General features: G+C 42.6%; 1 protein-coding gene across 1 annotated transcript in view; it reads left to right on the top strand.

The window, feature by feature from the left end:
• The window catches only part of LOC126302399 (lachesin-like), a 1,147,869-nt gene that overhangs the window by 866,882 nt on the left and 253,495 nt on the right, over positions 1 to 27,492 (top strand). The window contains exon 3 of the mRNA XM_049991738.1: positions 24,000 to 24,207. Within this exon, the coding sequence (XP_049847695.1) occupies positions 24,000 to 24,207 (208 nt within the window). The remainder of the gene's footprint in view (positions 1 to 23,999; positions 24,208 to 27,492) is intronic.

Raw genomic sequence — 27,492 nt, 5'->3', positions numbered from 1 at the left:
AACACTTGAGCTGTAACAAAAGATTGTAAATTTACGGTTTTCAGCACAGGAAAGTCGTCGCGCGTGAAAATCGCATCTAATCTCGTCTTTTAAATAGCTATTTACGTGTTCGAGCCATTACTGGTCTCGTAAGAGGAGACCTATACGCATGCCTCTTCCCTAGCTCAGTGGACACGTGCTAACCTCAGAGAACGCGTCTGTTATGGTTTGCGGTTACAGTACTGCTGACTGTAACGTTCTTATCCCTTCTGTAAATAAGCTACAAGCAGTCAGATCACACATCGATAAAGAAATCGCAGGAAAATACTTTCGGCTCATAGTGCAATGGTGAAAAACTTACAATGCTGCACAACAGGTAACGCCTCTTTCTGCTGCTGACAAACAAATTTTGAGTTTCTAGGAATACATAACATTATTTATGAAATGCCACATTTACATACCACTTGAGCATGACAGAGCATACCAATCAAACACAGACCCAATCGAAATCTAAGTGATAAGTATTTCACTAATTCGTGCCGATAGAGACACGTTTGTGTACAGATACTCAGTTTTATTGAACCAGACTTTCGTCGTAAGGTTATCGTGGGAAGTTTTATTTCATTTCTTATAATACAGTGCACAATTTTCGTACGGTTTCTTTTAGTGTTGTTAAACCATTAGTTAACATCATCATCATCATCATCATCATCTAAGACTGATTATGCCTTTCAGCGTTCAGTCTGGAGCATAGTCCCCCTTATGAAATTACTCCATGAACCCCTGTTCAGTGCTAACATTGGTGCCTCTTCTGATGTTAAACCTATTACTTCAAAATCATTCTTAACCGAATCCAGGTACCTTCTCCTTGGTCTGCCCCGACTCCTCCTACCCTCTACTGCTGAACCCATGAGTCTCTTGGGTAACCTTGCTTCTCCCATGCTTGTAACATGACCCACCATCTAAGCCTGTTCGACCTGACTGCTACATCTGTAGAGTTCATTCCAAGTTTTTCTTTGATTTCCTCATTGTGGACACCCTCCTGCCATTGTTTCCATCTACTAGTACGTGCAATCATCCTAGCTACTTTCACATCCGTAACCTCAACCTTGTTGATAAGGTAATCTGAATCCACCCAGCTTTCGCTCCCATACAACAAAGTTGGTCAAAAGATTGAACGGTGCACGATAACTTAGTCTTGGTACTGACTTCCTTCTTGCAGAAGAGAGTAGATCGTAGCTGAGCGCTCACTGCATTAGCTTTGCTACACCTCGCTTCCAGTTTTTTCACTATGTTGCCATCCTTTGAGAATATGCATCCTAAGTACTTAAAACCGTCCACCTGTTCTAACTTTGTTCCTCCTATTTGGCACTCAATCCGTTTATATTTCTTTCCCACTGACATTACTTTCGTTTTGGAGATGCTAATCTTCATACCATAGTCCTGATCTAGCTGTGAAATACTACTTTGCAAACTTTCAATCGAATCTGCCATCTCAACTAAGTCATCCGCATATGCAAGACTGCTTATTTTATGTTCACATATCTCAATCTCACCCAGCCAGTCTATTGTTTACAACATATGACCCATAAATAATATGAACAACAGTGGAGACAGGTTGCAGCCTTGTCTTACCCCTGAAACTACTCTGAACCATGAACTCAATTTACCGTCAACTCTAACTGCTGCCTGACTATCCATGTAAAGACCTTTAATTGCTTGCAAAAGTTTGCCTCCTATTCCATAATCTCGTAGAACAGACAATAACTTCCTCCTAGGAACCCGGTCATATGCCTTTTCTAGATCTGTAAAGCATAGATACAATTCCCTGTTCCACTCATAACACTTCTCCATTATTTGCCGTAAGCTAAAGATCTGGTCCTGACAACCTCTAAGAGGCCTAAACCCACACTGATTTTCATCCAATTGGTCCTCAACTAATACTCACACTTTCCTTTCAACAATACCTGAAAAGATTTTACCCACAACGCTGATTAAAGAGATACCTCTGTAGTTATTACAATCTGTTTCCATGTTTAAAGATTGGTGTGATTACTGCTTTTGTCCAGTCTGATGGAACGTGTCCCGACTCCCAGTCCATTTCAATTATCCTGTTTAACCATTTAAGACCTGACATTCAACTGTATTTGATGAGTTCCGACTTAATTTCATCCACCCCAGCTGCTTTATTGCACTGCAATCTATTGACCATTTTCTCCACTTCCTCAAATGTGATCCTATTTCCATCATCACTCCTATCCCATTCTACCTCGAAATCTGAAACATTACTAATCGTATTTTCACCTACATTGAGCAACTCTTCAAAATATTCCCTCCATCTGCCCAAGGCATCCACAGGATTCACCAGCAGTTTTCCTGACCTGCCCAAAATACTTGTCATTTCCTTCTTACCTCCCGTTCGAAAACTACTAATTACACTTCAGAATGGTTTTCCAGCGGCTTGACCCATAGTCTCCAAACTATTTCCAAAGTCTTCCCAAGATTTCTTCTTGGATGCTGCAATTATCTTTTTGGCTTTGTTTCTTTCTTCAACATAACTTTCTCTGTCTACCTGAGTTCTAGTATGTAGCCATTTTTGATACACCTTCTTTTTCCTTTTACAGGCTGCCTTGACTGTGTCATTCCACCAAGCGTTTTGCTTCATCCTACTTTTACACACTACTGTTCCAAGACATTCTTTAGCCACTTCTAGTACTGCGTCTCTGTACCTTGTCCATTCCTTTTCCAGTGACTGTAACTGACTACATTCAACTAACTGGTACCTTTCTGAGATCGCTGTTATGTACTTGTGCCTGATTGCCTTATCCTGAAGTTTCTCCACTCTTATCCTCCTACATATGGACCTGACCTCCTGCACTTTCGGCCTCACAATCCCAATTTCACTGCAGATTAAATAATGATCAGTGTCATCAAAGGATCCCCTGAATACACGTGTGTCCCTCACAGCCTTCCTGAATTCCTAGTCTGTTATTATATAGTCAATGAAAGATCTGGTTCCCCTTCCTTCCCAAGTATACCGGTGAATGTTCTTATGTTTAAAAAAGGAGTTTGTGATTACTAAGCCCATTCTGGCACAGAAATCCAAGAGTTGTTTCCCGTTCCTGTTGGCCTCCATATCCTCTCCAAATTTACTCATAACCCTTTCATACCCTTCTGTTCGATTTCCAATCCGGGCGTTAAAATCACCCATAAGCAGAACACTGTCCTTGTTCTTTACTCTAACAACTACATCACCGAGTGCCTCATAAAAACTATCCATCTTATTTGATCTGTCCCTTCACAATGCGAATATGCTGACACAATCCTAATTTTCTTGCTAGACACTGTCAAATCTATCCACATCAGTCGTTCGTTTACATACCTTATTGCAACTACGCTGGGTTACATTTCATTCCTGATGATGTAAACCTTAACCATTAGTTAACATGAGAGAGAAATTAATCATCGACGATATATGCGAATTCTCTGATGTTATCTATAACAGTCTAACAATGAACATGCATTTTATTGATTACATACATGTAGAAAACTTGTTCTGAGCTAAAGCTATCAAACAAGGTTTTATGAAGAATAAAATGCCACTGCCACACGACAGCTAATGTAGAAAATACTTTTCTGACGTATTTTGGCACGATGCGCTCTCCCCATATATAACACAAAGGTTTCGAGATGCATCTGCAGCCTGGCCATCTATTAAACCTGAAAAAAACAAAATGTCGCAGAAGTCAGCCCTTTTTCCACTTGCAACTATTTTGGGTTGAGAAGTGAAGGGAATTATGTTCAAAGTTACATTAGATCGATAACTTCAGCAGACAGCAGTACAGCGTTTTAAAAAATGTAGCAGTGAATGTACTCACACTCGCGACGACTTATGAATAGTGGGTGACGCTTACCGCTACGCTACTAGCTGACACATAGCTGCAACAATTCCAGAACTCAACAACAATTCCTCCAGAACTTGAGCATTGCACAGTGCTGTGAAATAATGCATATGGCCGTATCTAGACTTCTGAGAGACAGACAGTTACAACTTTTCTTTTGCACTGCACTACGTTTTTAACAAACAGATAGCGCAATTGAGTAGCTCAAGTCGAAAGGAACACTTCCTGTTCAAATTTCTGCATCCTACACTTTTGGCAGTTCTGTGTAGGTGTCAGTTCGTTTTCTCTAAAATATAACAGCGATAGGTGCCAGGTTGGAGTCCTGGGAAAGAAAAAAATTAATGCTTCGTCTCGTCATTTCAGTTAAAACATCTAGCTACTGCCGAGAAAATCCGGTATGTCACAGTTGATCGTGCTTCGACGACAATCCAATTAGGTTCTGGGTTCGAATCCCTGTCTAACACAAAGCTTTACCTCACGGAATTTCAAATAAGTTACTTGCGAAGAAGCAAAATTTAACATCTCTCGTAGTTCGTTAAGAAGGACAATAGATGCTGGGTAGGAATTCGCGTCCGTTAACAATGTTTACGTTATGTAATTTAAAGTTGATATTTGCTAACTGATACTGTTTAAAATCAAGGTATATCACTCTCTGCATGCCTAGTCAGGAATGGCTGTTAGTTTCAGTCAGTCACGAGGTCTTTTCTTAGTCTGCATGTCCTGGGTTTGAATCCATATGCAGAACGAGACGGTTCGTCGTGTCGTTTAAAGTTCATACATATTCTCGACTAGCTGCTCGTGAATAACTTAAAGTTGTAATGTCATTTTGTGTTAAATAATAAGTACGGTATGTTATTTTGGAGAGGAAATCATGAATACGACGAACTAAGTACGTGAATTACCTATCTGACATAATAATGAGAGTGGTAACATTTCATGTATGTCATTTATTGCAATAAATGTGAGCTTACAAGCCTGAAGAAACGTCTTATCTGTGATAAGATGTTTCCTGATATTTGTAGTACATTGGTATTACTTTACATCTTGAGTTATTGCGATACAGAGCAGTGTTTTCTAGTGGTGACTTGTTAGAACCATTTTCAATAGTCAAACGACTGTACCGAGGGGCGCTTAGAGGACCTGCTAAACAGCTGCGCTATGTGGGTTGCATTCGAATTAGGCGAAATGCAATTCAGGTCGTTCGGATGCTATTGAGCACGACTGTGCATTTGTAACCTCCTCAAAAAAAAGTTCATGGGTGGCACCGAGTGTGTCGCGGAAATGAGGCGTCTTAGAGAGATTCTTTGTCGCTTTACTTACACACATGTCAATGTTGCAACCCTCTGTTCACGCCACAAGAGGGCTAGAAATAGGAGGGTTGAGAAAGCATAGACCCTTTTGCTGCATCAGATCACGTTCAAATCAAGTCGAATGATTTTCAGCGGTCTCTAGAGGTTCCACCAAGTATACCAGACCAAAAATTTCGGTCGCACTTCACTCCAAAGCTGTCAGAACTCGTTAAATATGGTTGTAGCTCCACGATGTTTTTAGCGTACTATTGACTCGTCTAGAGGGTGTTGTTAAGAACATAGTCGTGCTGCTTAACGCATTACGAACTGTCGTTTTCGGAAGCAAAATATATGGAAATCACCGCCCCAAACGAATGGGTGGTTTCACTGATTCCCTTTATGCAATGTTCTCAGGCCTGTTCGTGTCGATTCTGACTTCCGGTGTGGATGAAACGTTTTCTTCGGCCACCCATATACGTCAAAAGAAGACGTGAAATGTGGGTAAGGAGGGATGTAACGATCTCCCCACCGCGTGAGACGACATCGACGGCGTTTGGCAGAATTTAGATGAAATTTGGTGCTAATGTGTCATAATTAACCTACCTTACACCTCACATGACTTCTGAGTTGTGACTTTTTTTTTTAGCACGTATCGACACATTACTGTTCGAAACAGGGCCGAGCCCGAGAGTGATGTCGTAGGGCACCTCCCTTTTGTACTGTTACAGAGTAAGGTTCTAGCCACCTTGGGGGCTTTTAGACTAAGCGGTATTCTGAGATACTCTCTTGAACGCTCCCCAGCTGATACGCATGTAGGGAAATCAGACCGCGTTCAGAGTAAAGACACGTCGAGTGTATAAGTTTTCAGAAAACTGTCGAAGTATTCGTCACAAAATTCCAGAATTTACTGCCCTCCAGGAATGTTCTCAACCTCAAATTATTCTTGGGACTGAGAGCTGGCTGAAACCCGAAGTAAAAAGCTCTGAGATATTTAGCTAGTCTTCGAACGTTTAGCGAAAAGACAGATTAGACACCGTAGGATGGTGAGTGTTCTTTACAGTCGTCAAAAATATTGTCTCTATGGAAATTGAGTGTGATAGTGAAGTTATCTTGTCGCGTATAACAGGTCTAGGTGAAAGCAATTTAACAGCTGTATGTTTTTGCCGACCAACCGATTCTAAAAAAATGGTTGAAATGGCTCTAAGCACTATGAGCCTTAACATCTGAGGTCATCAGTCCCCTAGACTTAGAACTACTTAAACCTACCTAACCTAAGGACATCACACACATCCATGACCGAGGCAGGATTCGAACTTCGAACCTGCTACCGTAGCAGCAGCGCGGTTCCGGACTGAAATGCCTAGAACCGCTTGGTCACAGCGGCCAGCACCTCGATTCCGCTGCGACAGCTCTAGAGACGTTCAAAGGAAGTCTACAGTCAGTTGCGTATAAATACCTAGATTATGCAATACTAGTTGATGGTAAATTGGATCTCCCAAGCATAGATTGGGACGTCTATGGATTCATTGCAGGGGGGTACAGACAGACAGTCTTGTGAAGTATTTTTGAACACGTTTTCCGAAAACTGTCTTCAGGAGCTAGTTCGCCAGCTAACATGCAATGGAAGTACCTTGGACCTTGCAACTTCAAACAGGTCGGACCTTATCGATGGCCTTATTATAGTGACGGGATTGAGTGATCATGATGGCATAGCGACTATGGTTACAAAAGTTAATAAATCAGTCAAGAAGGCTAGGAGCGCGTTTCTTCTAGAAAGAACAAATAAGCAATTGTTAGCATCTCACTTAGACAATGAACTGCAATCATTTAGTTCCAGAATGATGGCCATAGAGGAATTATGAGCAAAGATTAAACAAATTGGAAATCATGTTATGGACAAGCATGTGCCTAGTAAGTCGATTAAGGACGATATAGACCCACCGTGGTTTAATAAATAATTTCGGAAAAAATGCCGAGAAAGCAAAGGGTGTTACACTCTCGGTACAAAAGAGAACGCGCAAATTACGACAGGAAAAGATTAGAAGAAATTCGTGCAAAGGTCAATGCGTAAAGCATACAACAGCTACCAGCGTCATACCTTGAGTAAAGATCTGGTGGAGAAACCGAAAAAATTCTGGTCCTACGTAAAATCGCCGAGTGGGCCTAAGGCTTCCATTCAGTCGCTCTTTGACTAGTATGGTTTGGAAGTAGGACATAGCAAAAGGAAGGCCGAAGTTTTATTTCCATGATTCAAAAATTGTTCAAACGTATCGCCGTTTGACCATCGCACAGTCCCATATGGATGGCGGAGTAATAAGCACTCTCGTGTAGAGAAACATCTGAAAGAGTTGAAAGCAAATGAGAAGCCAGATCCGGATGGAATCTCAATTGGGTTTTAAAAAGAATACTTGACGTAATTGGTCCCTTACTTAGTTTGCGTTTATCGTGAATCTTTCGACCAGCGAAAAGTGCCGAGTGACTGGAAAAAAGCGCAGGTGACTCCTGCATATAAGAAGGGCAAAAGAACGGAGTTGCAAAATTAGAGATCAGTATCCATAACATCGGTTTGCTGCAGAATTCTAGAGCATATTATGAGTTCGAAAAACACATGTCCACGAATCAACAAGGCTTTAGAAAGCATCGCTCGTGCGAAAAAAAGCTTGCTCTTTTCTCGTACTATATACTGCGAGCTACGGATGAAGGGCAAAAGGCTGATTCCTTATATCTAAGTTTCCGAAAAGCTTTCGACACGGTACCCCACTGAAAACAGTTAAGGAAGGTACGTGCCTGCGGAACAGGCTCTCACATATGTGACTGACGCGAAGACTTCTTAAGTAATAGAACCCAGTATGCTGTCCTCGACGGTGAGTGTTAATCTTAGACAGAGGTAACATCAGAGTGCCCCAGGAAAGTGTGATAGGACCGTTGCCGTTTTCTCTACACATAAATGATCTAGCAGACCGGATGGGCAGCAATCTTCTGTTGTTCGCTGTTGATGCTTTGGTGTACAGGAAAGTGCAGAAGACAATGGACTGTAGGTTGATACAAGCTGACATAGACAAAATTTCTAGTTAGTGTGATGAATGGCAGCTGGCTCTCTATGTAGAAAAATGTAAGTTAATGCGGATGAGTAGGAAAAACAAATCCTTAATGTTCGGATACAGCATTAGTAGTGTCCTACTAACACAGTCAAGTTGTTTAAATATCTGGGCATATCAATCCGAAGCAATACGAAATGGGGCGAGATTTTGAGTATTGTGGTACGGAAGGCGAATGGTCAACTTCTGTTTATTGGGAGCTTTATAGGAAAGTGTGGTTCACCTGTAAAGAAGACCGCATATAGGATGCTAGTGCGACCAATTCTTGAGTTCTGCTCGAGTGTTTGGGATCCGCACCAGGTCGTACTGAAAGAAGAAATCGAAGCAATTGAGAGGCGAGCTGCTAGATTTGTTACCGATAAGTTCGATCAGCATACAAGTGTTACGAATATGCTTCTGGAGCTCAAGTGGAAATCCCTGGAGGGACTAAGACGTTCATTTCGAAGAACACTACTGAGGAGCTGACTGCGGAGCGATGCTAATGCGGCCAACACGTATTTCGCGAAGGGACCACGAAGATAAGATGCGAGAAATTAGGGTTCATGCGGAGGCATATAGATAGTCGCTTTTCCCTCACTCTGTGTGCGAGTGGAACAGGAAAGCAAACGACTAGTTGTGGTACAGGGTACCCTCCGCCACGCACCGTACGGTCTGTATGTAGATGTAGATGAAGATGTAGGTATTTCAGTCTTATGTATCGCAATGGAAAACAATTACGGAATTTCGAAAAAGGGATACCTTGTCCTTGACCAGTGTATTTATAACTATTTGTGGTCTGTCAATGCATATATGAAAGATCAAAAATCAACTATGAATTTCAGAGGACTCGTTCCACAAAGAAAAATTCTTCTTGTCGAAGAAAGTTTTCATGCGAAATTATTTTTACCTTGCGCTCTGGGTTTTCCAATTGCGTTTTCCTTTCTAACTGGATAAATTCAATAGTAAATTTCTTTTCCATCTACATAATTATCCAGTTCCATGTATTCTGACCACATAATTACTGCATCGGATCTAAACTCTCATGTTTTGCAGAATCATTTTTTTCACTCTGCAGAGAAATGTGGGTTGATATGAAGCGTCCTTGCACATTACAATTATATGCCGAATTGAGGCCTCTCGAGGAAAAGTGCTCTAACGACCGAGCTACCCAAGCGCGACTCACCACTCCCTTCACAGCTTTGCTTATTGAAGGAAGTAAAGTCATGAGTCCTGAGTCGTGCTTAAACAACTCAGTCAATAGAGCACTTATTCAAAAAATTCATATATCTCGAGTTCTAATGTCAGTCCGGCACACATTTTTAATCTGCCAGCAAGTTTTCTCTTAGTTTGTTTCTCTGTTCTGCGTCACGTCTAATTAATTATGTAACGTGTAACCTGGTAATTTTAATGCTGTTCTTTCCTGCGTCACTGCTTCCGTGCTTCATTCCATATAAAAACCTTACTTTGCAAATTAAAATCTCCAACGTTAAACATGCAATGCACATGGCTGTATTGAAGCGAACTGCGGCTGTGAATAACTACGGCAGAGTATCTCAATCACACGCTAACAAACACTATCTGAGCGCTGTTCAACACACTGAAAGGCGACTGTATGTCAATAGGAGTGTAGAATTATAACCAACAATCTAAGATCAGTAAACAGTTTCCACGATATAATCTTAGAAGAAATAACAGAAATTGAAATAGCTGATAATTATATTTTCAATAAAGATGATGGACAGGAAATGACTGCGATGCAGGAACCAGCCGGCAGTAGGTTGTAGCAGTTGCAATGGACATATAGAGAAATCAACATCTATAATTATTAATTAATATTAATGTAAAAAACTGCAGAAAAAGTCGGCGTTCTGTATCTTTTGAAAAGACAGAGTACGTGCCCTGCACCAAATAAGCACCACATTTCACCTGGACGAAATGCGGCAAAATTAAACAAGGTCCACAATTTAAATATCTCTTTGAAATCATTTCGACAAAGGCACTGAAACGAAATCAAACGAAATTAGATGTCAAATTCTGCACACCGCATAAAATGTCCGCATTGAAGCGAAAGCAAGCGAAATTATTTGCCTAAATATGCAAACCGCGTAAAATGTCTACAGCACGAAATATGTCTCCAGACACATAAAACTAGGACATTAAAGTACAGAAATGAGTTTATAGATCATTAACACTAATTTTGAACAGAAAAACAGACATTGAAAACACTGAGAAAAAGGAACACAAAATCTTAAGAAAACTTCTGCACCCAAAACTTGCAGATGAACAACAGCAACTTCGAACCTATCAGGAAATCAAAATAGATATATGCATTTATACGACAGTAGGAAATGCAGTTTAAGAGGGGCAAAGTCAAAGCGGACACAATGAAACGGGTTGGTGAGATCTATACTGGTTTGGAACTGAAAGAAGTTACTCCAGAATATGTCCAAAACTGCGTAACCTTCGACTCTAGAATTCACAAATGGCTAGATGAAGAGCAGAAATCGATGAAGAAGACTGGGACAACATCGTCTGAAGACAGAAAGGAATCTCACTGGAAGAGGACGAAAGAAATAGGGGCACAAAGGAACTAAAATACCCTCCTGTGATCTCTTTTAGTAGTCCTAATGGATTTATTCGTAAGTAATAATAACAACAGTAATATAAACACAACAGACAAAAAGAACAAGCGTCTGCAGCAGACACCACGCAAATAGCGTGCAACAGCGCATCTACCCTTGATAATGTCATATGCAGCATAAGCCGCTCATTTATGATCAGATAATGTAGAGCTACAAAATTAAAGCGATGTTGATTGATAAGTCTCATCCATTTTCCAGGTAGTCCCAGGCATTTCCTACAGGATTAAAATAGGATGATTTACAGGGACAGCCGAAGTGAGACAGGGCGCCAGAGTGTTCGTCAGACTAGGAACGAATACATCCAGCCCTGTGAACAAGGATGTTGTCATCTTGAAAGCCGAGAGTGTCTACTACATACTCATCATACTCATCATGAAGGTATAGAAAAGCAGGACGACACTTGGTCGCCGAGAATGTGTAAATAAACACCCTGGTTCCTGTATAGTATTACCTCGGTGTTCAGACCGAGTCGAGTTAAATTCGAGCTTTCGAAGATAAGCACCATGTTCTTCGTCACGGGATGATTATCTGCCGGGAGCAAGCTTGTCGTTGGTCGGACGATATCACCTAGTGTTCTAACTTCTATCAGCCAGGTGATATCTCATCGAGTTCAGGATTCGCATGTACAAACCAGCAGTGAGGCTGTATGCCCCCTCCCCCAGTTGGTCGTGATTGTGTGGCGGAAGGTGGACAGACCACCACCAGAGTCACCGATTCCCTTAAGAGCTACATTTTTTGGTTTTATTTGTTCGAAGGCGATCCGGCTGGTCCCGGCGGAGGTTTGAGTCCTCCCTCGGCCATGGGTGTGTGTGTTTGTCCTTAGGATAATTTAGGTTAAGTAATGTGTAAGCTTAGGAACTGATGACCTTAGCAAAAAAAATGGTTCAAGTGGCTCTGAGCACTATGCGACTTAACTTCTGAGGTCATCAGTCGCCTATAACTTAGAACTAATTAAACCTAACTAACGTAAGGACATCACACACATCCATGTCCGAGGCAGGATTCGAACCTGCGACCGTAGCGGTCGCTCGGCTCCACACTGTAGCTCCTAGAACCGCACGGCCACTCCGTCCGGCTGACCTTAGCAGTTAAATCCCATAAGATTTCACACACATTTGAATCCGACTCAAGAGCTTTTCTCCAGGTTCCGCTGAGACTGTAACCTTTATTATTTATAAAATTGTAAATTTACTTGCGAATTTCTACCTCTTGTTTTAATTTAGAATTCCAGTAAGTCGATGAGTGGTAGAGGATGTTCGTATTCTCGGTATTAATCTTACGCCCTCCAGAAAGGGCTGCGCTCCAGTATTTCCTACTTTTCGGAGTTTCTATTCTAGATCTGCCGTCAATGTTGAGCGCAGCGCTCGGCTACGGTGCGGTTTGCCTGCCCCGCGTAATGTTCGCCCCGTTCACGTGGCACTTGTAGACTTCAGACACTCACAGATCCAGGCCGTGTTTTTCTGGAAGCGGCAAGTCACTAATTTTATACAAAGGTAGGAATGCGTTTCTATTGGGTTGGTGTATAAATTCCTATCGTTCTTCCCACAATACATACACTTAACAGGGACTTCAGCCATCAATAATCTATTCTTTTCCTATGTTTACAACAGTCTGCCAACGCTGGGGTAACATTTGAGTTACGTGATTGTTGAAATCAAGTGGTTTTGAGGCGGAGAACCCGTCGAGCCATGTTTGACACAAATTTTCATCCGGAACGGAAGTTCTTTGAAGCATGTTCGATAGCGAGCGGAAAAAGTGAAAATCTGAGGGCGCAAGATCAGGTGAACAAGGTGCTTGCGGATTGACTTCCCATCCCATCTACAGTGTAGCGTTTTTTGTTAGTGGAGCAGAACCCGAACGGGCGTTATCGTGGAGTACCATCTCTTCACGCAGTTTCCCTGCTCGGTGTTCTTGGACTGCGTCTGCAAGACACCTCAGCTGTTCAGTTGTTGACAGTAAATATCAGTAGTGATGGTTACACCTCGGGAAAGCAATTTGTAGCACACCGCACCGTCGCTGTTCCACCAGATGCATGACATTATCTTTTGCGGATGCGTGCAGGTCTTTGTACGGGGAGTTGCTGCTATGTTTTGGCTCAACCGTTTCTTTCTTTTGCGAATGTTAGCACAAAGACACCATTTCTCTTCACCAGTGACGATACAGGATAGGAGCGGTTGGTGTTGTTCACGAGCCAAATGATGACGAGCAATCAAGATCGACATATGACCACCCGCAGATTTTTGTGATTTTGGCTTGGAGCATGCGATATCCATACACGTGATTTTTTAACATACCCCGCTGCATGCAAATGTCGCACGATGGTGGAACAATCACAGTTCATCACATTTGCCAGTTGTAGAGTACACTGACATGGACATATGTGGATTAATGGGTTTAAACGATCTTCATCAAATTCCCAAGGTCTTCGTGAACGTGGAGAGTCACTAACGTCAAAACGATGGTCGTTAAAACAAGAAAACAACTTTCTTGCCGTGCTCTTTCCAATGGCGTTATGCCCATAGACGGTGCACATGTTTCTGGCTGTCTCCGCTGCTGTAAACCCACTACTGAAGTCAAGCAAAAGAATCAGTCGCAAATGTTCCGATTTCTCAACTTGCACTCCATTTTCCAGCAGAAACAGATTCACTCTCTCCAAATGATAAAATGAGAACTACAAATAAAAAATGACAATTGACAAATAAACCCAAAGCAACCGGCATACTAACATGCAAAACAAAAACGCTAAGAACTTAGGCACCAACCTCATAGTGCCATCTCTACCAAATACGCGCCCGATCTTGCTACAGGAAACTACGCTGAATCGAAGGAATGTTGTGAGGTTGTCTTCTTGAGTTGGTTGGATCGGTTTGCTCCTACGCTCGTCAGCGAATGCAGCTTTAATTTGATGGAATTTGTATTTATTTTCCTGAATACACTCTTATGTGGTCTGATTCAGATCTCAGATGATCATGTTATGAAATTGTCTGCGCTCTGTATAATAAACTGCTCAGAACAAAATGATTCTCAGCTGGGGAGTGAAAACTGTGCTCATTTAAATAAATACGAGGATTTGATCTTAATTAATGGCAACTATTTATTCACAACCGATACAAAAGAAATACGTGTTTGAGCCCGTTACTGTCCTTCAAAGTAGTCACCAGCGTTGTGTAGAACCCGTTGCCAGCGATGTGGAAGGCGTAGTATACTGTTAGCAGAGACTGTTCTGTTGACGGTGCGAATGGTGCAACGGTCAACTCTGAAGTGTACTGTCTTACCCTTAGGAAACTGAAGAAACATTTTTAGCGAGTTATAGCCACAAAAATGCAAACGAACTTCTCTTCCCCCATTACAACGCAAGGGCTCACACAAGACTGCACATCCGAAAGGAGTTCACAAAACTTCACTGGACTCCTCTTCCTCATCCACCCTACAGCCCGGATGTCTCACCTTCCGACTTTCATCTGTTTGGCCTGATGAAGGATGCACTCCACAGGAAGCAGTACGTGGATGACGGAGACGTGCTTGATGCAGCAAGAAGTTGGCTCGGACGTCGACCAGTAGAGTGGTACCATACGGGAATACAGGCTCTCCCAGTAAGGTGGGGTGTGGCCCTTGCACTGAATGACTGATAATTGTCCCGTGGGCTTATTGATGTTAAGTTACATACGTTCCGCATTCACGAGCTACTTCATTCATTGTGTATCTTCTTCCTCTGCTGATCAGCGTCTTGTTGTTATAACTGCAACAGCACATGTCGATGGGCAACGGCATCACATTAGTCTGTTGGCTATAAGCGTAACCGTTACTAGAGACACAATAAATTACTCTAGATTTTTCACCCTGCATAAGTGGCCGAGTGAAACACAGTCTTATATGTTTTTTTGCTGCAACGGAGAAGATATTCGACTCTGGACATAAATTAGTGTTCAAACTGTAATTCACGTTCCACTTTCTACAGCGTTACAATTTAAGATTTCTTAGACGCCTTGTACAACGTGACGTTAACATCAAGTCAGAATACATGTAAATCAGAAGCTGTTGATAAAATATTAACGATAATTTTTCTATCATCAAAATAGAGGTAACTAATCAAGGACCAGAAATTAACGCTGGATACTTTCAAAATTAATATATTGCAACAATTATGTGAATAACCTGTAAAAAGAAAAAATACTGCTAGTCTCCTAAAAGATGTTCACGCTTAGAGAAAAAATAGAAAAACCACTCTCTGGTGTGGCAAATGCTGTAGGTTTCGCCTGGTAGCGCGCAAGCTAAGACACTGGCTGGAAGGCCGGAATCCATACCTCCGTCAGACCGGCACGATTTATGTTTTCCGGAGTTGCTGTAAATCACGTCAATAAAATGTCGGTCTGTTTCCTTTAATATGGCCACCGGAGATTCATTCTCCGTCACTGAAGAAACAATGCTAGTTGTTGAGCCTCAGAAAACATCGACATCAAAACCATGGAAAACTTTAAAAATACGTAATCGAATGGTTGAAAAGAATGCGTTTTTATGTATACCAGTAGGAAATTTCATAAGGGCTACTTCGATTGGAATCACATGTTTCTCCACGTTTATTGAAGAGTCTATTGCAGAAGTAATCTGTTCAAAAGCTTCTTTTTTTGTAAAAAAAAGAAGCAATATTAGTTCTCCTGTACATCACTTACTAGTTAAAGTTGAAAGCAGTGATTGAACAGAATAGAAATTACAATTGATACCATAACTTACCAGAGCCATTTCTTAACTGTTGCTTTATGCAATCTTATGAGACTTAACTCCTAAGGTCCTGAGTCCTTAAGCTTACACACTCTTGACCTAAATTATCCTAAGGACAAATACACACACACACACGCACACACACACGCACACACACACACACACACACACACACACACACACACACACACACACACACGTCCGAGGGAGGACTCGAGCCTCCGCCGGAACCAGCCGCATAGTCCATAACTGCAGTTGCTTTATGAAAAAAAATCTGCTATGGAAAATATTATCATACTTGTCTCCTGAATGATTTATATATGAAGATACTGTATGTAAAATTTAAAACTATACAACTAGTAGCTCCAATGTGGTAGCGCGTCACGACGTTACAATGCATAATCACACTCGTACAGATTATGACTCAACACAGGTTTATGGTAAATGGTTCAGCGAAGGCCTTGGTACAAAGAACTTAAGCCAACGTTACACTTTTATTTGCAATGATAGGTACACGTGTCATAGATACTTATAGTCTACATAGTAGCATGAGTAGAGGATATTTTTAAAAAAAATATTTACAACGGTTATTGAAAATGGCCTAAGGCGGAAATTGTGCGATATCACGGAAAATAAAATAAAAATTGACATTTCAAGTGGCATGACATTATCCAAAATATTCATACGAACGGTACACTTAGTTAGAACAAATCATCGAAAATAATTCAACTTACGTTTCTCACAATCATCTCTAGTAATTGTTAACTTGTTTATAATTAATTCAGCTTGGCGATAAAAATTTGCTTTTGCAATCTGCATTTGTAGTTGTTTCCCAAAAGTATGTTTAGTAATTTTGGGCCTTTTCAGTTGCTTTTCAAAGATACAGTACACTGACGTGACGATCAAACTTGAATAGTCTTCATTACCGAAGTTAATCCATGGACTTAATATAATACATGCACCCATGTGTCGGATGTTCAGCAGTGTGTATTTCCACATACATTGTGACAATTATTGAACTATATGAAGAAAATAAACGTAAATCGGTTATAAACACAGCGTGCACACACTTTATTGAATATGTAAACGTCACTACACATATTCGGATCTACACACATCACCTCAGCTCCGAAGTTCCGGAACCTGTACAGAAAATTGGAATAGAGATCAACATAAACCTCATTTCCGCCCTTTTTATTGCTCATGAAAACCACATATTGTATGTTTTACCACAATACAGAGAAACCTTCAAAGGTGGTGGTCTAGATTGCTGTACACACCAGTACCTCTAATACCAAGTACCACGTCCTCTTGTATTGATGCATGCCTGTATTCATCGTGGCGTACTATCCACAAGTTCGTCAAGGTACTGTTGGTGCAGATTGTCATACTCCTTAATGGCGATTCAGCGTAGATCCCTCAGAGTGGTTGTTGGGTCACGTCGTCCATAAACAGCCCTTTTCAACCAATACCAGGCATGTTCGATAGGGTTCATGTCTGGAGAACATGCTGGCCACTCAACTCGAGCTATGAGGTTATCCTGAAAGACGTCATTCACAAGATGTGCACGATTGGGGTGCGAATTATCGTCCATGAAGACGAATGCCTCTCCAATATACTGCCGATATAGTTGCAGTACCAGTCGGAGGAAGGCATGTATCATACAGCCGTTACGGGGCCTTCCATGAAAACCAGCGGCGTACGTCGGCCCCACATAATGCCACCCCCAAATGAGCAGGGCACCTCCATCTTGATGCACACGCTGGACACAGTGTGTCTAAGGCATTTAATCTGACCTGGTTGCCTCCATACACGTCTCCCATGACAAGTCTGGTTGAAGGCATACGCGACACTCATCGGTGAAGAGAACGTGATGTCAATCCTGAGCGGCGCACTCGGCATGTTGTTGGGCCGATCTGTACCGCGCTGCATGCTGTTGTGGTTGCAAAGATGGACATCGGGAGTGAAGCTGCGCATCATGCAACCTATTGCGCACAGTTTGAGTCGCAACACCACTACGGCTGGGCGAAAAGCATTATTCGACATGGTGGCGTTGCTGTCAGGGTTCCTCCGAGCCGTAATACGTAGGTAACCGTCATCCTCTGCAGCAGTAGAACTTGGGCGGCCTGAGCGAGGGTTGTCATCGACAGTTCCTGTCTGTCAGTATCTCCTCCATGTCCGAACAACATCGCTCTGGTTCACTCCGAGACGCGTGGACACTTCTCTTCTTGGGTGCCCTTCGTGGCATAAGTAACAATGCGGACGCGACCGTACCGCGGTATTGGCCGTCTAGGCTTGGTTGAACTACAGGGAACACGAGCCATGTACCTCCTTCCTGGTGGAGTGACTGGAACTGATCGGCTGTCGGACCCCTCCGTCTAATAGGCGCTGCTCATGCCTGGTTGTTTACGTCTTTGGTCAGGTTTAGTGACATCTCTGAACAGTCAAAGGAACTGTATCTGTGATACAATATCCACAGTCAACGCGTATCTTCAGTAGCTCTGGGAGCCGGGGTGATGCAAAACTTTTTATGATGTGTGTACTTTGAGTCAATGGTACTCGCGTCCTCAGTTTGTCAACGCAGTATTGGAAATAAGTATAAATGGATTTGATTTGTATGCTGAAAGGAAGAGGTTATGACAATCTTGAGAGAGGACCCACCATCTATGAATCCTGATAGTGTCAAAGATTGATCCTTAGCTACACATCCCACGAATTCAGCGCCGTACATGACTAACTTCTGTCCCTTCTTTCGTGACACCACACTGTATAGTGTGTTTACAAAAAACTTTTCTTCTCGTTTTGACTAGTGCGATATCTTGTAGTAATACGTGAAACTACACTCCTGGAAATGGAAAAAAGACCACATTGACACCGGTGTGTCAGACCCACCATACTTGCTCCGGACTCTGCGAGAGGGCTGTACAAGCAATGATCACACGCACGGCACAGCGGACACACCAGGAACCGCGGTGTTGGCCGTCGAATGGCGCTAGCTGCGCAGCATTTGTGCACCGCCGCCGTGTACCGCCGAATTGCTCAACACGTGGGGCGTGAGGTCTCCACAGTACATCGATGTTGTCGCCAGTGGTCGGCGGAAGGTGCACGTGCCCGTCGACCTGGGACCGGACCGCAGCGACACACGGATGCACGCCAAGACCGTAGGATCCTACGCAGTGCCGTAGGGGACCGCACCGCCACTTCCCAGCAAATTAGGGACACTGTTGCTCCTGGGGTATCGGCGAGGACCATTCGCAACCGTCTCCATGAAGCTCGGCTACGGTCCCGCATCGTGCAGCCCGCCTCCAGTGGTGTCGCGACAGGCGTGAATGGAGGGACGAATGGAGACGTGTCGTCTTCAGCGATGAGAGTCGCTTCTGCCTTGGTGCCAATGATGGTCGTATGCGTGTTTGCGCCGTGCAGGTGAGCGCCACAATCAGGACTGCATACGACCGAGGCACACTGGGCCAACACCCGGCATCATGGTGTGGGGAGCGATCTCCTACACTGGCCGTACACCTCTGGTGATCGTCGAGGGGACACTGAATAGTGCACGGTACATCCAAATCGTCATCGAACCCATCGTTCTACCATTCCTAGACCGGCAAGGGAACTTGCTGTTCCAACAGGACAATGCACGTCCGCATGTATCCCGTGCCACCCAACGTGCTCTAGAAGGTGTAAGTCAACTACCCTGGCCAGCAAGATCTCCGGATCTGCCCCCCATTGAGCATGTTTGGGACTGGATGAAGCGTCGTCTCACGCGGTCTGCACGTCCAGCACGAACGCTGGTCCAGCTGAGGCGCCAGGTGGAAATGGCATGGCAAGCCGTTCCACAGAACTACATCCAGCATCTCTACGATCGTCTCCATGGGAGAATAGCAGCCTGCATTGCTGCGAAAGGTGGATATACACTGTACTAGTGCCGACATTGTGCATGCTCTGTTGCCTGTGTCTATGTGCCTGTGGTTCTGTCAGTGTGATCATGTGATGTATCTGACCCCAGGAATGTGTCAATAAAGTTTCCCCTTCCTGGGACAATGAATTCACGGTGTTCTTATTTCAATTTCCAGGAGTGTATTTTTAAGCATTCTGTACACTCATCAATCTGTCACTTGCTCTAAACAGGTATAATTAATATACGATTCCCACAAGCCGTGAAGGAAAGTGGCGTTGTATATTAAGTAAGAGAAAGCTCTCCAATTAGACGGCAGTGGTCTGTCGGCCGACGCTGTCATTCGATTACCTTTTTTTTTATTTTTAATAATGGAAAATATTTAAGAGGGGTAGGACGCCAAACGGTCCGATTTGCAGCAGGAGATGCACCACAGGACATTTTAATTCCGAGTGTCTATACTTTTACAAATAAATTCATAAAACTTTGTCAACATCACCAGGAAGGATTCAGGATTCACACCCATTGCAGTGGAAGTTCAAAAACATGTTGTTGTTGTTGTTGTTGTCTTCAGTCCTGAGACTGGTTTGATGCAGCTCTCCATGCTACTCTATCCTGTGCAAGCTGCTTCATCTCCCAGTACCTACTACAACCTACATCCTTCTGAATCTGCTTAGTGTACTCATCTCTCGGTCTCCCTCTACGATTTTTACCCTCCACGCTGCCCTCCAATGCTAAATTTGTGATCCCTTGATGCCTCAAAACATGTCCTACCAACCGATCCCTTCTTCTAGTCAAGTTGTGCCACAAACTTCTCTTCTCCCCAATCCTATTCAATACCTCCTCATTAGATACGTGATCTATCCACCTTATCTTCAGTATTCTTCTGTAGCACCACATTTCGAAAGCTTCTATTCTCTTCTTGTCCAAACTAGTTATCGTCCATGTTTCACTTCCATACATGGCTACACTCCAAACAAATACTTTCAGAAACGACTTCCTGATACATAAATCTATATTCGATGTTAACAAATTTCTCTTCTTCAGAAACGCTTTCCTTGCCATTGCCAGTCTACATTTTATATCCTCTCTACTTCGACCATCATCAGTTATTTTACTTCCTAAATAGCAAAACTCCTTTACTACTTTAAGTGTCTCATTTCCTAATCTAATTCCCTCAGCATCACCCGATTTAATTTGACTACATTCCATTATCCTCGTTTTGCTTTTGTTAATGTTCATCTTATATCCTCCTTTCAAGACACTGTCCATTCCGTTCAACTGCTCTTCCAAGTCCTTTGCCGTCTCTGACAGAATTACAATGTCATCGGCGAAACTCAAGGTTTTTACTTCGTCTCCATGAATTTTAATACCTACTCCAAATTTTTCTTTTGTTTCCTTTACTGCTTGCTCAATATACAGATTGAATAACATCGGGGAGAGGCTACAACCCTGTCTCACTCCTTTCCCAACCACTGCTTCCCTTTCATGCCCCTCGACTCTTATTACTGCCATCTGGTTTCTGTACAAATTACAAATAGCCTTTCGCTCCCTGTATTTTACCCCTGCCACCTTTAGAATTTGAAAAAGAGTATTCCAGTCAACATTGTCAAAAGCTTTCTCTAAGTCTACAAATGCTAGAAACGTAGGTTTGCCTTTTCTTAATCTTTCTTTTAAGATAAGTCGTAAGGTCAGTATTGCCTCACGTGTTCCAACATTTCGATGGAATCCAAACTGATCCTCCCCGAGGTCTGCATCTACCAGTTTTTCCATTCGTCTGTAAAGAATTCGCGTTAGTATTTTGCAGCCGTGGCTTATTAAACTGATAGTTCGGTAATTTTCACATCTGTCAGCACCTGCTTTCTTTGGGATTGGAATTATTATATTCTTCTTGAAGTCTGAGGGTATTTCGCCTGTCTCATACATCTTGCTCACCAGCTGGTAGAGTTTTGTCATGACTGGCTCTCCCAAGGCCGTCAGTAGTTCTAATGGAATGTTGTCTACTCCGGGGGCCTTGTTTCGACTCAGGTCTTTCAGTGCTCTGTCAAACTCAGTATCGTATCTCCCATTTCGTCTTCATCTACATCCTCTTCTATTTCCATAATATTGTCCTCAAGTACATCGCCCTTGTATAAACCTTCTATATACTCCTTCCACCTTTCTGCCTTCCCTTCTTTGCTTAGAACTGGGCTGCCATCTGAGCTCTTGATATTCATACACGTGGTTCTCTTCTCTCCAAAGGTCTCTTTAATTTTCCTGTAGGCAGTATCTATCTTACCCCTAGTGAGATAAGCTTCTACATCCTTACATTTGTCCTCTAGCCATCCCTGTTTAGCCATTTTGCACTTCCTGTCGATCTCATTTTTGAGGCGTTTGTATTCCTTTTTGCCTGCTTCATTTACTGCATTTTTATATTTTCTCCTTTCATCAATTAAATTCAATATTTCTTCTGTTACCCAAGGATTTCTAGCAGCCCTCGTCTTTGTACCTACTTTATCCTCTGCTGCCTTCACTACTACATCCCTCAGAGCTACCCATTCTTCTTCTACTGTATTTCTTTCCCCTATTCCTGTCAATTGTTCCCTTATGCTCTCTCTGAAACTCTGTACAACCTCTGGTTCTTTCAGTTTATCCAGGTCCCATCTCCTTAATTTCCCACATTTTTTCAGTTTTAATCTACAGGTCATAACCAATAGATTGTGGTCAGAGTCCACATCTGCCCCTGGAAATGTCTTACAACTTAAAACCTGGTTCCTAAATCTCTGTCTTACCATTATATAATCTATCTGATACCTTTTAGTATCTCCAGGGTTCTTCCACGTATACAACCTTCTTTCATGATTCTTAAACCAAGTGTTAGCTATGATTAAGTTGTGCTCTGTGCAAAATTCTATTAGGCGGCTTCCTCTTTCATTTCTCTCCCCCCAATCCATATTCACCTACTATGTTTCCTTCTCTCCCTTTTCCTACACTCGAATTCCAGTCACCCATTACTATTAAATTTTCGTCTCCCTTCACTATCTGAATAACTTCTTTTATTTCATCGTACATTTCTTCAATTTCTTCATCATCTGCAGAGCTAGTTGGCATATAAACTTGTACTACTGTAGTAGGTGTGGGCTTCGTATCTATCTTGGCCACAATAATGCGTTCACTATGCTGTTTGTAGTAGCTTAACCGCATTCCTGTTTTCCTATTCATTATTAAACCTACTCCTGCATTACCCCTATTTGATTTTGTGTTTATAACCCTGTAGTCACCTGACCAGAAGTCTTGTTCCTCCTGCCACCGAACTTCACTAATTCCCACTATATCTAACTTTAACCTATCCATTTCCCTTTTTAAATTTTCTAACCTACCTGCCCGATTAAGGGATCTGACATTCCACGCTCCGATCCGTAGAACGCCAGTTTTCTTTCTCCTGATAACGACATCCTCCTGAGTAGTCCCCGCCCGGAGATCCGAATGGGGGACTATTTTACCTCCGGAATATTTTACCCAAGAGGATGCCATCATCATTTAATCATACAGTAAAGCTGCATGTCCTCGGGAAAAATTACGGCTGTAGTTTCCCCTTGCTTTCAGCCGTTCGCAGTACCAGCACAGCAAGGCCGTTTTGGTTAATGTTGCAAGGCCAGATCAGTCAATCATCCAGACTGTTGTCCCTGCAACTACTGAAAAGGCTGCTGCCCCTCTTCAGGAACCACACGTTTGTCTGGCCTCTCAACAGATACCCCTCCGTTGTGGTTGTACCTACGGTACGGCCATCTGTATCGCTGAGGCACGCAAGCCTCCCCACCAACGGCAAGGTCCATGGTTCATAACATAATAAATTTGTTTACGTGCGAAATTTCATCATTTTTTCACTTACCAATGACTGCATTTGTTGCTATAGGTACACTTTTCTTCATATGTTAGAGAGGTTCTTCGATGAGTTTTGCACAGTATACATACCATACTCACAGGTGTATAAAACTCTAGAATTCATGCAATTTATGAAAAAATGAATGAACTGTTATATTTTAAACTTCATGTTTGAAAAAAGATAAATTTTATAGTTAATTACCTCAATTTTTACCACAGTTTTTAATAGATTAGGAAAATTCCAGAGTTTCATACACCTTTAAGTATGATTTGTATACTGTGCAAAATTCATCGAAGAATCTCTCTTATTTATGAAGAAAAGTGGACCTATAGCAACAAATGCTGCTATTACTAAGTGAAAAAAATGCTGAAATTTCACCCGTAATAGAAATTACTTCGTTATGTTTTAGAACTTCCACTGCCATGAATGTGAATTCTGAATCCTTCCTGGTCATGCTGTCAAAGTTTTAGGAATTTATTTGTAAAAGTATAGACACTGGAAATTGAAACGTCCTGTGGTGCCTCTCCTGCTCCAAGTCGGCCCCTTTGACGCCCTACCCCCCTAAACTTAGCAAACACTGCAAGCCAGCGGTGAGTCGTGATGAATGGCAATGTGTTCGCTTGTGCTGCAGGTGGCGTGGATCCACATGGACCGGCAGATGATCCTGACGATCCACCGGCACGTGATCGCGCGCGTGCCGCGCTTCAGCGTGTCGCACGACAACCAGAAGACGTGGCTGCTGCACGTGAGCGACGCGCAGCAGGAGGACCGCGGCTCCTACATGTGCCAGGTCAACACCAACCCCATGATCAGCCAGGTCGGCTTCCTCGAGGTCGTAGGTAAGCAGCGGCAGCCCGCCAGGGCCCTCATACTCATGCGAGCGCGCTGGCAAGCTGGGCGCATTTCTTGTGTTGTCGTCAGGGTATGTTAAACAATGACCACCGTTTGTAGCGTGCAGCAGTTGCTCGAGGTGAAGGAGAATCAAGTAGGCGCTGGCTGGGCTCCTGCATATCTCACTTCACATTTCCTACGCTACATCCCTTAGCAACAACAAAGCGACTCAGACAGCCAGCCTGGCTGTTCCATAGCTGTTCAGAGAGACTTAAGGCAACTGAATTTGAAGTGCAATCAAACTAAAGTCTTGATCGCGCTCTCCCAGCTATTTGTGGACACTTTTAACACTATGGAAATGCCGCTATTGCGAAATACCTCCAGGGTAAACATTATCCACAGGTGAATAAGATCTCTTGCGGCGGCGCGGTTCTTTCCGTCCCTTTTACGACGAACCTGCACCTACCTGTGAACATTGTCTCAGCAGATCATCAGCAGGAAGGCCGAGCGAAACCTACTGTACTTCGACGTGAACCAGGCTGCAATTAAAGTCATTAATCTTCGTTTGGGGACAAAGTTTTCACACGAAATGAAAGGTTGGAAATTTTGTCCTCAATTAATATATTCTGAAACTGAGGTGAACAAGTATCACTGCCAAGCCGTTGCTAGTCTTAACACAGTTACCCACAATCCTTTTCACCCACGTTAGCAAGTTTATGGTGTTGCATTTGCCGAAAACGTAATAGCTACAAAAATACGTATTGTGTTTGGTTGAGAATGCTCGCCAAATATTAAGTCTGTTGGTACCAAATGCAGTCACAGTTTTTAGTCACCGACCTGCTCAATACGCCACGCGGAATATATGTCTTTTCTCGTCACAAAATTCACTCAAAAATTCCGAAATTTCTACATGCCCATCAGAATAATTATGCCGTCACTTTACCACATTTGATGTATGAAGCACTGCTAGAACGGGCGACTTAACGTTTCCATCGGAACTACTACTACACACGTCCGAACTGTTTCATGGCTAGGCTTCTACTCCTCTCCATAATACTTTAAGTGTTCTCTACCAGCAAAGAAACGCGCGCGAATAATCTTGCTTTACCATTGGTCAGTTTACTCAACAGCCAATAGCAAAACAACACTCTCCCGCGTCAATCCGCGCTTTTCATCAATAACTAATCGCAAAATAGTAACCTAACGACTGCACTTTTTACCGACGTAATTATCTAATATGCTGAAGTTTTGCTCATGCATAAAATTATTTACTATTGTTATTTATACCTGAATTAACTTTCGCTTCACCATAAACTTACTTTACAAATCTGTTCTACAAAAATCCCCTTTGTCCATATCCATACTTCTTCGAAATGATCCCACACTAAATCCTACTACATAACTCGTTAAACAATTATCTTCATACTAACCTTAAACCACACTCATGCATCACTCATACTGCTAAAACACATTTATAACATTTTACATACACAAAAGACTTAATAACACTTTATAAAAATACTAGAACAGTTTATGAAAAACATTCTATTACTCTAGTGCACTCTAGTGGGCACAATCGAAAGTAAATCAGTCCCCTACCCAATATTGTCCTCTATCGGCTGATACATAAACTACGTGCGCGTCAAGTCTCGCGTTACCATCAGCTCTGAGACACATCTCTCACTTAACCGCCTCCAAGGCAAGATCGGTATACGGTGCTACGCCTCACTCTGAAGATGGACTCATAAACGTTAAAGAACTGCAGTGTTCTGTATTAACTCTCCATGTCACAAAATTGCTTTGAAATAACATATGAACCAACATTGATTTTTTGCTAATAGTAATTACCATGTTCAGTCATACATTGGCAGTCTTCAGATCCCACGCGTCATAGGCGATAAATGGTGAACAAACTGTACACGGCAAGCGTTATATGAAGATAGCAAACTGAATACCAAAAATCGCTAATAATTGTTAACATGCTCAGTGATTGTATCTAAAATAAATAAACAAAAGTTTATCATACGTCAGTCGCTTTTCTCCACAGAAAGAACGTTTGCCTTTCAGTATAATTAAATTGTCTGTTGTGCGAGGTTGTAGTGGAGAGCCGATTCTCAATCTCGTTGACCACACTTAGTTCACAGGAACTCCAGTCACGGTCCAAAGCAATCTCGGAGTACTTTCACACTTCGCGATATTAAAACAGTTCACTGTAAGCTTCATATAACTTAATTACTCTAAAATTCATTTCTAATTGGTAAGCATACCGCTACTTACAATGTGTTGGTAACATGTTAACAAATTCTGTTAGCTGATTGTAAAATCCAAAGTAGCGGAAAACTAAAGACTGTTTTAATACATAGCACCAGGAAATTTCTAAGTTACCACTGCTTTACTGCCTGGGCAACGTGGTGTGTACTTATCAAAACCTCTTACTCGAAAGACGCTCCCACTATGTACGCTCCTCCTTATACGGGGTGGTCAAAAACAGTCTGAGAAGTTTGTAAGAGTATTGGAGAGTACGTGAGCTCCGAAATAAATGTGAAGAAACAAATTCGAGACGTTGCGCCGTTTCCAAGTTAATTAGCTCTGACCGAGCGAGGTGGTGCAGTGGTAGCACACTGGACTCGCATTCGGGAGGACGAGGATTCAATCCCGCGTCCGGCCATCCTGATTTAGGTTTTCCGTGATTTCCCTAAATCGCTCCAAGTAAATGCTGGGATGGTTCCTTTGAAAGGGCACGGCCGACTTCCTTCCCTAATCCGATGAGACCGATGACCTCGCTGTTTGGTCTCTTCCCCCAAACAACCCAACCCAATTAGCACAGAGCTTAGGCAACCAGGCCGTTGTGTGCGAAAATTCATGTACCCTCCCCCTCCCCTCCCCACCCTCTCCCCAGATACTACTGGTATCAGTTGTTCTCATAGCGTAGATGATAACACACGGGACTGCTCAGGCTCTGTCTCGGGTTCGCTCCTTTATATCGACCCATGCCCAATTTTTGTGTCGCTATCTTGTCTGTTTTTAGGAAACCAAACGAAGAAGAAGGCTCTGGCGGGCCGCTGGAATTTGCTTCCGCAAAGGCCTGATTGGCGAACTTTGATGCTAATTAACACGGAAACGGCGCAACGTCTCGAATTTCTTTATCACTACTATTTCTCAGCACAACCTACCCTGCAACGCTCTTACAAGCTTTTAAGTGTGTTTCTGACCACCCTGTATAGAAAAAATGGCGATCCACTTTACAAACGATCGATAACCACCAACACTCTCCACACAGTACAAATATATTT

Source organism: Schistocerca gregaria, chromosome 1 (genome assembly GCF_023897955.1).
Source record: "Schistocerca gregaria isolate iqSchGreg1 chromosome 1, iqSchGreg1.2, whole genome shotgun sequence".
In the NCBI taxonomy this organism is placed as follows: domain Eukaryota; kingdom Metazoa; phylum Arthropoda; class Insecta; order Orthoptera; family Acrididae; genus Schistocerca; species Schistocerca gregaria.
This window is presented reverse-complemented; position numbering and strand designations above follow the sequence as displayed.